Genomic DNA, 12623 nt, shown 5'->3' with positions numbered 1-12623 from the left:
GCTGGGATTACAGAAGTGAGTCACTGCACTTAGCCTTGAAAGAAAACTTTTGAGTATAAACAAGAACAATTTTACTATTTTCAGGGTGAACAAACTAAATCAAAATCATCAAATAGTGGATGAATACAAAACAAACACAAACTGAATAAAATGATAAAATTATTTGCATTTACCAAAAATTATAATTATTTAATCTACTATAGCTTTATAAACGGATTCTAATGATATGTGACAATGCATATGTAATCACAGGGAGTGGAGGTTTTTGTAGAAAATTAGATATTTATTAGGTTCCTATGAATACCAGGTACAGGGAAAGGAGTGGAGGAGATACAGATTTTATTATTTTATAAAAAGGAATAAATTACATTCTTTGAAGGAATAATTTGTATTCAAGTAGACCAATTTGATACAGAATATTAAGTACATTTATTATAGTTTTAAAACTAAAATATCATCCAAGATATTTATCTCAAGAACTATACATCAAAACAAAACAGAGATGTGAATGGAATCAAGTTTTGAAGATAATTACTTACCACATTTTGGTTAATAAGATGTGCCACAAATTTTGAAGCAGTCAGACAAAGTTGCTAAAAAGATAAAATGAAGACAAAGTTAGTACATAAACTCAAATCAATTTTCAGTTATCTAAAGAATCTATAGTACACTAACATAACTATTTAAAACATGTAACAGGCAAGTATAATTTTTATATTATAAGAAAGTTATGAGATAAAAACAATACACATGAAAGTGTCACTTCTGGCTAAATAATTCTAATTTTACAGTTATAGCCATAATTTTTGGCTTATCATTAGGGGCCAGGGATATTTAATAGAGCAAAAGAGTTTTCATGAAATGGTTTTCAAAAAGCCTTCCTATATAAAATCAACACAGCATACTTTTGTTGATACTGGCTTATTAGTCAAGTTCTATGTGTCAGTCTATTTACAAGCCATGTCCATATACCTTATCATTTCTTCGATAGCCTTTTCGAAAATTAAGAATTAGCCTCTTGAGTATTAATTCTCCGATTTGTGGAAATTTTGAGTTGATAATTGCCACTAATGCTGCATAAACATGGGTGAAGATTGGAGAAGCACTCTGTGCTTGCAAAACAGATCTGGAAAGCAGTCCTCTGTGTAAAAAAGAATTGCAAAAGGAGTCAACAAGAACCAAGTTAATTAGAAGGAAAAAAACTCATTAAAAATTCAGCAATAGTATTCCTCTGTAAATAGTCAGAAAAGCTAAGTCAGGACTAAATGGACCATCTTACTAAGAAATAACTACTTTTCAGAAAACAAAATTGGAATTTGTGATTTTATAAAACAGAATGAGATTATATTTCAATTTTTTCTTCAAAATTTTTCTCTAAATATAATTTCTCTTTCCCTGGTTTGTTATAGCTAATCTTGAATTTGAGGTTTTAAAGTTCATAGAAACAATCTGTTTAACATTTTCAAAAACACAAGGAAAAAACAAAGACCTGCTTCAAAAGTACAAAATTCATACATTAAGTTTCTGCTATGGATTCATATTTAAATAAAATTAATTCTGTACTTAAAGACAAATGTGGGTTTTTATATCTTTATGTTTAATTGTAGAAGAAAAATGAAGATTTGAAATATTCCTATGAGAGAGAAAGATACAAGAAAAGCACTACAAGACTAACACTAAAACAATGAAAGAAGAATAAAAGGTACCTACTTGCAACTCATTTTGAAATGCTCATGTTTCTATATGTATTTCTTGAGGAGGGGGAGAAATGCAAATGAACTAACTAAAGTTACTTTCAGCAATGTAATGACAATTGATGATTGGATTGCTGAAAGTCAGAAAGTCTAAGCAGGTTTTGGTATGGTAACTGAATCATGAGTAGAAAGTGGGAAAAACAAGAATTCAACTTATTAATGATAATATCTTAAGCAATCTACATAACTCCTCTAAGTCTGCTTTTTTTCCAAGTAGTATAAAAAGAACTCTGCCTACCTTTGAGGTCAAGTTTCTGTACTCACTGCATTTACTTTATATCCCCAGTCTTTTTTAGATGAATCAGATTCATGTGAAATGACATGAGAAAACAGCTCTCAGATTTTAAGATAATAAATGAAATATAGAATATTTCTATTTTTTGACCCTTAAATATCATCAATTGTCATTACATTGCTTAAAACCACACAGAATGACAAGTGATTCCCATCTGCTTTTCTAAAATGTACTGCTCATCTTTCTCACTTCTTTCACATTCTCACTTTGCCTTCATTAGAAATAAGCTGAAATAAAGGCAGTATATGGCAAGCCCATAGGTAATATCATACTTAACAGTGAAAAGTTGAAAGCTTTTCTTTTAAGGTCAGCAACAAGAAAAGGATGCCCACTCTTACTACTTCTATTTAACATAGTACCAGAAGTCCTAGCTAGAGCAATTTGGCATGAGAAAGAACTGAAAGGTATCCGAATCAAAAAGAAAGAAGTCTGTTTGCAGTCAACATGATCTTATATATAGAAAACCCTAAAGACTCCACAAAAAAACTATTAGAACAAATAAACAGATTCAGTACAGTTGCAGGATACAAAATTAACATACGAAAATCAGTAGTGTTTCTATCTACAAACAATTAACTATCTGAAAAAAGAAACAAGAAAATAATCCTATTTACAACAGCCACCAAAAAAACCCAAAAAAACAAAAAACTACTTAGGAATAAATGTAACCATGGAGGTAAAACATCTGTACACTAAAAACCATAAAACACTAATGGAAAAAAGTGGAAGAACACACAAATAAATGGAAAGATATCCCATGTCCATAGATCAAAAGAATATTGTCAAAATGTCCATACTACCCAAACACTGATTCCACTCAATCCATATCAAAATTCCAATGACATTTTTTTACAGAAATAGAAGAGGAAAATCCTAAAATTCATATGGAACTACAAAAGACTCACAATACCCAAAGAGATTTTCAGTAAAATGAATAAAGCTAAAGGCATCATACCACTTGATTTTACAATCTATGATTATTGTTCATGTAGATATTATGCTCCTTTGAAAAAATTAGTTAGAAATACCACAAATAAAACAGCTGATACCTACCTTCCTCTAACTATATTTTCTTGAAGAAGCTCTTGAATAATGATACTTATATTGGAAATGTTGACTTTGTTGATAAGGCCATTGATTGACTTCTTTAGGGCTTCCCAGCTCATCCTCTGGTATGCTAAACTAAAAAATTTTCATGAATATTAAAACGTTGTCAACAATTACAATAACAAGAGGCTATAATAAGAACATAAAAACTACTAAATGTTCCTTTATTTTTAACACTATTTTCACAAAATGACCTATCAAGTACAATTATACTTCCTAATCAGGAAGCCTGCAATTCACCCGATTAAGTATCTACTGAAAGCAAGGCTATAGACGTCTCTTAAAGCTGTCTACTTTTCTTGTGCCCTTTACAGTGTATGAATGGATTCAACTATATATAAAATTATCTCCCAGGAATCTGCTTAAAATTGCATATATTGCTGACTCCAATTGCCCACTTCATTTATAAGGAAGCAAGACTTGGATTAACAAAGTCTCTAGTTTACAATTAGAATTGCTTTGGAATGGGTTGGACTAGAGAAAGTGAGTACTTCTCACTACTGCAGCCACTATTGCTTTCTGCATAAGCAAATCTACTTGATAAGGAAGCTCTCACTAAACACAGAAGCAGTCTCTAAATTTCTTCTCAACTGACTCGAAATGTCACTACCAAGTGCTAAAATATAACACATAAAGATAAATTTGCTTATAGTTTTGAACTTAATGTCATCTAATGCTCCTTTCTAGCTCTTCAACTTTTTTGTTTTATTTCAAATTTTTAGTTTTCTATAAATTACATTTGTATTTCAAGCTAATTCTTCAAACAAGTTTAGATATAAGGTTCTCAAGCACTTTTCAAGCTGACATTAAAACACCTTCAAAAAGACATAGAAGCATTCCTTCTTGCTCACTTCAAATTTGTTTTTCTTAAAGTGTTGCTCCCTTCTATCCTAATCTTTTTACTAGTTACCTGACAGTTGACTAGTTGGTTCCACTTCAATCTGGAACCATAGTTTTACTAGTTATCAACTCATTTTACTAGAGAAAACATCTTAAAAATTTAGCTGTACTTTGAAAAATAGCTACTCAATAGCCTAATTATTTTGAAAAGGGAAGGGTATTTGAGTGTGACTTCGTATATGAATTTTGTTTGTTTGCCTTGGCATAGCAAAAAAGTACAGTCTAAGATACTATGGCCTAAAGAAAAGGTGGAAAAAGAGGAAACAGCAAACTTAGTTTTATAGATTAGCACAGAGGTCGGCAAACTACAATCCATGAGCCAAATACAGTCAATCACGTGCTTTTGTAAATAAAGTTTTACTGTAACACACCCACATTCATTTGTTTACACACTGCCTATGATTATTTTCACACTGCAATGGTGGAGATGAGTAGCAGCAACTGAGACAGAATGATTCACAGCCTAAAATATGTACTATCTGGCCTTCTACAGAAAAAGTTTGCTGACTCCTGGATTACTACAATTGAAAGATCCATTTTAGACCTAAAAAATAAACAGTACTTGTGATGATCTACAAAAAATGAACACTCTCAATAGGCATGCATCATGAGAATAAAAGGAAAAATAGTTTAAAAATACTAAAAAAAAAAAGTAAACAATCTTTTTCTCAAACTTCTTAATTCATTTGTGCAAAAAATAAAGAAATTATGAGTTAATGTCAGGGCGACCAGTATGCAGGGCTCCAGTGGAGCTATGAGGAAGGAAAAAGGTCTCTAATTTGAGGTCTCTATCACTGTGAAGTAATGTAAATTCTCAAGAGCCAAGGTTGACTTATTTTTCAATAAGGATGTCATTGACTTATATTCTTCATGACACTAACAAACCTGTTTTTATCTGTAATCTGTTCTTGCATCATCCTGAGCTTTGCAGGGGGAATATATGCTCCACCAGTACGAGTAAGAAGAGGATCCAGCTCATCTTTCTTCTTCTTTGCAGTAGGTTCATCCTGAGCAGAAGAATTCTGGGGTACTGATGATTCTGGGCTTCTTCTCCCAGGAGATGGGGATTTCCGGGACCTTTTCCGATCCATATCTCTTTCTCTTTCTCTGCGTTTTTCCCGGTCCCTACTTCTGTAATTTTTTTTTAAAGAAAAAACAATATAAAATCATTTACATTTTTATAATGCACTGTACACCAAGTAAGTGAGACCATAAGTGGGCCCCACAAATTCAGACTAGGAAAAGTGGCCTAGAATAGCGAGTAAGTGCATCACAGAGAAATTATAACTTAAAGTCGGTTGTGAAAGTATCATAGGAATCAGATTGGCAGAAAGCACGGGAGGATTCAGAAAGGGAGAGAGAGGATGACATTTTGCAATTAGTAGAAGAGGGAATAACTACTGAAAATCTGAGAAGAGATATTAGGCCAGAATGAGTAGATTACACTGTAAACTATAAAGAATCATGTGTGATGGTAGTTGGACAGATGAGTTTGAGTCAGATTGTGAAAGAAAAAAAACAGACTTCAAGGTTTTAGACTAGAGGTCATAGGAAATGATCATTAAAAGTTTCTGAGTAGGAGAGTGATATGAAAATAGATGTTTTAAGAAGATAAATTGGCCTGTTGTACAGATGACAAATTATATAAAGGATAAATCAGAATTTATCTCCAATTGTAATAATTTTAAGTGCTAAGACTGTTATAAAAATATAATACTAAAAAATGTTTCTTGATAGAACCAGTATTTTTATTAGAAATCTCAATATCAGAAGTTCCTGGTTACTTGACACAAAATGAAAACAAAACAAAAACAAAACAAAGCATTTCTAGTCACGATTACTCTTCTCTACTAATATGAGTGGTTATTCTTTCTTAAGCTAGCACTTTTTTTTTTTGAGTTGGAGTCTCACTCGGTCGCCCAGACTGGAGTGCAGTGGCCACTCCCGGCGACCGCAGCCTCGACCTGCTGGGCTCTGGCGATCCTTCCGCCTTAGTCTTCCGAGTAGCCAGAATTACAGGTGTGCGCTACCACGCCCGGCTCATCTTTTGATTTATTGTAGAGATGAGGTCTCGTTGCCCAGGCAGGTCTCGAACCCGCGGGCTCAGGCAATCCACTCACCTCAGCCTCCCAAAGGCATGGGATTACAGGCTGAACCACCGAGCCCGGCTTAAGCTAGCACTTTTTTAAACCATCAGGATATTGTTCCCTGAAATTATCAAGAACTATAGCAGAGAGTAAGTCCTTGTTTTTTGTTATCTTTCCTCAGATAAAAGTCTGTCCACTTTGCTATGCTTTTACATATATTGCCTCGGAAGCCCGGATCATTCTGTGTATGCGTTGTGTAACATGAGTTATACGAATATAGTAAATAAAAGTAAGTTTCATATTACCACTACATCAACAGGAAACTGCAGGATAGGTTTTAGCTAAATCTAACAGGAATGTTTGAGATGATCTGTTTTAATACATAGCAATACAACCTACATAAAGAAGTCACCTTTTCAGACAGTTGTAGAGGAACAGTTTTCAAACTGAGGGTATAAGAGACTTCAGTGACTCACTGCCAATGAGGACAGTCTGCGTACACTAACAGAGTGAACACAGGAAAACAAAAGGAGTTTGAAATATAAACCCCAATTAGTCTCAAAGACAGGTAGGTGCTCTTGAATTCTCTGTACTAATTTGCAACTGAGTTGCTTCTTACTGCAAATGTAGTATGTTTCAAGAGAGTAGCTATAGCAGGGATTTGCTGACATTGGTTATGATTATTCCAAGAAATTCCAGGTAAGATGTCTAGCTGGCTGATAAAATCATCTCCTTATAATGACTGTATTTGTTCCTTTACAGTGGGGAAGAAATAAAATATTCTTAGAGTCTAAACAGAAACATTACTGGAGTGTTAGCCTTTGTATCTACATAATACCTTGTTTGCTTACTTCACAGTGTGACTGTGGATCATGCGGGACTGCATATGCATATACTGGACTAAACATAAAACGTTATACTGAAGTAGTACAATAAGAGGTTGTGGAAAAAAACATTTCAAATCCCAGATCCAATAACTACCAAATGGGTAACTGCAACCTCAGGTAAGTTACTTAATCAACTCAAACTCATTTTCCTATTTGTAAGTTGGAAAAAACAGTATCTAGTTTGTAAGAGTTTTTGAGAAAGTTTTTGAGTATTTGAGAAAGAATACAAAATGCTTAATCACCAATTATGGTGATAGTTGTTCTTGTTAAGATGTCATTAGGTGACAACTGATGAGACTGGCTTTTGAAGGCTAATTTAATTTGACATTTTAGGATTAGGTATATACTAGAAAGTAATGAGAAGGAAATTTGGGCTGCAGATACCAAGTAATGTGCTTAGCTCCAAACTCCTGAGGAATTTGGTCAAAATTCTAGTGGGGGTATAATCTTGGTTGTCATGAGTTGGATAGTTATGTAAGAGACATCAAAAACAACTAGATTTTAGTGAACAATAAAACATGACAGATAAGTTTTAGAAACTGGATAGCTAATAAGGAAAACAGAAAAATCAGGAGAGAGGGTTTTATGAAAACGATAACACAGGTAGACATGTCTTCAAAGGGACCAAAAAAAATGGTTGTTAGAGAGACAGGACAGAACTTGGAAGACAGATCATAGTTCCTTTATAAAAATACTAAAATTGTAGTATCAGATTAATTAGAAATACATTTAGTATCAACTACTTTACACAACACTAGACAATTTGAATTCTTCTACTGTTCTCTATATTCTAGTTGAAGTGCCATTTTTTCACTACTCAAATTCATATGCTCAAAAAAATATTAAAAAACATCATTTTCTTAGTCTCTACTATGTTCAGATATGGTAGTAGGACAGAATTTACTTTTAAACCTAACAATAAGATAAGATGCATGTTATCAACTTCATTTTATCGATGAAGAAACTGAAGCACAGAAGAAACTTGGTAAGAAATTTTACCATATTTCTACAACTAGTAACTAAGGTTTGAACTCCAATCTGTATGAATATGAAATCTAAACTCTTTCTACTCTGCAACATTACCTCATTAAAAGGCTAAAGCAGAGACATTCCAGAGCCAATTTCAAATGACTAGTGAATTGCCTACATCACTACTCCTCTCATATACATGGATATATGCAAGTTAATAAATGGAGTATGCCCTATATAATGACATCTGTCTTGGGGTAGCTAAGAATTATTTCCACCTGCAGAATTCCAGTTAACTTACTTTCTTCCCCATACGGAGACTCCCAAGCATCTGCCCACCTACTTTTTTTGAGACTACAATTATTTCTACCAGGGGATTTTCTTCCCTAGGGATTTTCTTCCTCATTGTAAAAACTACTACTAATTTCTTCGAAGGAGAAAAGAAACTAAAAATATGAAGGGGACCCAAAAAAAAACCCCCAAATTATCTTTTTTGGAGGGCGGGCCCCTTGTAGTACAGACTTCCCCCACTAGGCAAGTGTTCTAAAAACCCACTGGCATCAGTGTACCAGCCGGTGTTATTGTAAAAGATTACATTTGACTTCAGTGAATTTTTTTTGGAGATTATTTCAACACATTTGCCCATTTCACGAAGGGTGATTTATGAGTACACCTGCCCACACCGAACTGAATGTTCAGCAGTTTTTGGTAAAAAATGGCATGACCCCATACCTCACCCTCCCTATTTATCCGATCTCACCCTAAGTTACTTTTTTATTGTTTCCCTGAATGGAAAAAAGTCCTCAAAGGGAAACATTTTGCCACTGTGAAAAAGATGAAACAAAAAAAAAGCCATCGAAAATGATGAGTTCAAAAACTGTTTTGAACAGTGGAAAAAGTGTCTCGATAGGTGTATTGTATAAAACAAAGAGTACTTTGAAGGTGAGTTAAAACACGTAAAAATACACAATTTTTATAAATAAATTCTGGGGTGTTTTGAGTCCACTATTATAAATACAGATCAATAACACGGGATTATAACACTCTGCCTAGTTTTCTTTTCTTTTTTTGAGTTTGAGGTCTTACTCTCTCACTCAGGCTGGAGAGCAGCGGCATGACCACAGCTTACCACAGCTTCGACCTTCTGTGCTCAGGCAATTCTTCCATCTCAGCCTCCTAAGTAGCCGGGACGAAAAGTGTGTGCCACTACACCTGGCTAATTTTTTTTTTTTGTAGAGACGAAGTCTTCCTGTCTAGGCTGTCAACTCCTAGGCTCAAGCAATCCTCTTGCTTTGGCCTCCCAAAGTGCTAGAGTTATAGGATGAGCCACTGTGCCCATCTTCCACCTAGTTTTCAATGAAATATGTATGGCATTTATGTCCGACTCTTGTTAAATACTGCCCCTGAGAGTTTCCAAACACTCATTCCAATGTTCTTTGCTTTGGAGAGGAATTTACCTGCCCTCCATTCCATTCCCTTACCTATCTCTCAACCAGGTAAATCTTACAGTCTCCAAGGCTCAAGTAAGAATTATTTATGTGTAGAAAAAAACTACAAATTGGAAAACTCATTTTCAATGTCCCTCTCCATTATGCAGGAAAGTAAACTTAGATCACTGCATATTATATGATAGAAATTTCTTCCATTTAGTAAAGAATCTAAAAATATCAAATAAACCAACCTTATTTATAACAAATAAGAGCTTGGGCTTTAAAGTCAGACAGATCTGGGCTTGCCACTGTTATTTTTGAAAAACACAAATTACCAAACTTTCTCGGCCTTAGTTTCTTTAGCTGTAAAGCAGACAAAACATTATCTACTTCACATATTTACTGCAATAAAGAGTTAATTCATAGGAAGTCCTTATTAGAAAATCTGGCACCTAAGAACAGCCAATGCTAACTGATATTATTATTGTTTTTGTTACAAAGCATAAAAAAAAAAATTAAACAAATACAATTTTTCTGTAGTTAAAAATTCCCAATACTAACCGTGACTCCATGTTGCTATCATAAGAATGTCTTCTTCTGGAATGCTCGTAATCTGACCTGCTGTAATCTAAGTAGTCTCTGTCCCGGGGGGATCTTTCTATGTATCTAACATATAAAATAAGTTGAAAGTTGAAAACAACTATGTTATAAAAACTTTAAAAAGTCTTATATTGGTAATGCTAAGACAACTCTGATTGAACACCATCTTTTAAAAATGTTTTAAATAAATAGCTCATTTTGCTAATACTCATTCATTCAGTTAGGATTACAAAAGCTTTCAGCTTGTACACAGCAAACCAATTTCATTCCACTCAAAAAGACTATAGATTAATCAGCTGTTATTCTTGAAAATGCATTACTGGGTAGCAGTGAGAATGGATTGAAATTACTAGTAAACAAGGGTGGGTAGCATCAGATCAGTTATTTGAATCTTAAAAGTTAATAAGTCAGAGAACCCTGAAAGAAGTTAAATACAAACATAACAATTATTCACAGTAACATAATCCATATTTTATATACACATCTACAATTAAGTTATACACACACAGATACCTGTGTGCATCTGTGTGTGTAGTGAGAAAGAGATGTATGCTTCATAGAGAGAGTTGGTGATTGGTCAAAGGTAATAAGTAGTCACAAACCAAGCAATTAATTTGATGTCCATAGCAGAGTAGAAAAGAAGAACGTACACAGGGAGTAAGGAAGAAATTAGACAATTGAAATAAAGTTTAGAGGATGCTTCTTCCTTCATAAATTGTTATCATTAGAGATAGGGTCTCACTCTGTCACTCAGGCTGGAATACAGTAGTACAATCATAGCTTACTGCTGCCTCGAACTCCTGGTACCAAGCTATCCTTCCACCTCAGCCTCCCAAATACCTGGGTCTTAGAAATGTGCACTACCATGCCCGGCTAATTTTTACTTTTTAAATATTTTTGCAGAGACAGTGCCTTGCTATGTTGCCCAGACTGGCTCTAAATTTCTGGTCTCAAACAATCCTCCCACCTCGGCCTTTCAAAGTTCTGGAATTACAGGCGTAAGCCACTGTGCCCAGCCCATAAATTATTTTTAATGGGCTCATAAAAGATTATTTTTTACAGTCATTATTTTTAATAGGCCATATTTTTAATGGACTTCTAATGGTCATACATGAAATAACTGTAGTCCTAATATGAATGCATAATGTACACCAATGGTAACATTTTTGGATCACTGATCTTAATATAATTATGATAAAATGATTTACTCTGTATAAGATCATTTTGAAGACAAAAAAAATGTAATCTCAACTCAGTTTTCCATTTTATAAACGTTCATTCTACCAGTATTTGAGATTTTAAAATTATTCCTTTCATATAAAAAATTACATAAAATCTAGAATAATTTACTAGTAACTCCTGGAACAGCTCATTCAAGGATAATTCCTCCTACAGCCCACTCAAGGAGTACTGGCTATAACCCCATTAATACTAAGCTGTCCACTCTAAAACTAGAAATCTACAAGATAAATTATTGAATAAACTTACTATAAAAAATTTAAATTACACTAGAACATGAAACTGCTTACCTATCTTCTGGAGAGGAGGTCCTCTGATAAGAATTATAGTTTTCCCTTCTGTCATGACCAGAAGAATGCTTTAAAAAGAAAAAAAAAGGAAGGAACATTTCAAAAATTATTTGATAAAAAATATAGAGAAGTATCTATCTCAGAAAATTGGATGTACTTTAGAATTTATATCAAAACTTTTTTTTTTAATCTTAGGAATCATTCATGTTACCTAAAGAGCATAAAATATATTTTAAGGCATCCCAGATGGGCCTGTCTATGGCAGATACCTGGTTTCAATATGGAATACTTCTTTGTAGCCAACAAAATTCAACGTAAAAGATAATTCTCAGATTTTAGATAACAGTATTTTATTTCCATGTAATAAGTTATAAATTTCTATTGGGCTTTTTCATTACCTCCAGGTGAAAAACAAAACCAAGGGCAGAGGTTTCAAGCAAGAACTCGTTTTGTGGTTATACTTAAGTCTTATAAAATTGTACCTTATATCTCCTTTGATGTATGAAAACCACAATATTAGTACAGGTTATAACAAACAGCTGCAAGAAACTATCTCTAGCATTATTTATAAAAATTCATTTTTGTTTTCAACAAACATTATTTTAGCATTTGCTATGTACGAAACTGTGTTAGGCTCTAGAGAAGTGAAAAACATGACTTTTAAGATAGGGGTTCCTTTGAAAAACAACCAACATACAAATAAGTAACTTCATGTAACATGCAATTGTTGAGACATATGACAAGACAGCAAAATGAACCATTCAGCGTGAGAATATATTCTAATTTAAAAATCCAAATACATTAAAGAAACCAAAATATAATTTCTGTGTATCAGTAAAATTTTTCATACAACAGGTCAACAATGTTGACAAGCTTTTTTTTTTTGCGTTGGATCTCACTCCGTCACCCAGACTTGAGTGCAGTGGCACGCTCCCAGCCACGGCAGCCACGACCTGCTGGGCTCTGGTGATCCTTCCACCTCAGCCTTCCAAGTAGCCAGACCTACAGGCGCGTGCCACCACACCTGGCTAATTTTTGATTTATTGTAGAGATGAAGTCTCACCA

General features: G+C 33.8%; 1 protein-coding gene across 1 annotated transcript in view; it reads right to left on the bottom strand.

Moving 5' to 3' along the window:
- CWC22 (CWC22 spliceosome associated protein homolog) overlaps nt 1–12623 on the bottom strand; it is a 56426-nt gene that overhangs the window by 27000 nt on the left and 16803 nt on the right. The window contains exons 4-9 of the mRNA XM_008054232.1: nt 11559–11626; nt 9991–10095; nt 4942–5187; nt 3103–3231; nt 973–1141; nt 540–593 (exon numbers count right to left, since the gene is read on the bottom strand). Of these exons, the coding sequence (XP_008052423.1) occupies nt 540–593; nt 973–1141; nt 3103–3231; nt 4942–5187; nt 9991–10095; nt 11559–11626 (771 nt within the window). The remainder of the gene's footprint in view (nt 1–539; nt 594–972; nt 1142–3102; nt 3232–4941; nt 5188–9990; nt 10096–11558; nt 11627–12623) is intronic.

Source organism: Carlito syrichta, unplaced genomic scaffold (genome assembly GCF_000164805.1).
Source record: "Carlito syrichta isolate Samal-C Ts95f unplaced genomic scaffold, Tarsius_syrichta-2.0.1 Scaffold289272, whole genome shotgun sequence".
In the NCBI taxonomy this organism is placed as follows: Eukaryota; Metazoa; Chordata; class Mammalia; order Primates; family Tarsiidae; genus Carlito; species Carlito syrichta.
Note: the sequence above shows the minus strand (reverse complement) of the source record. Positions and strands in the feature narration are given on the sequence as shown.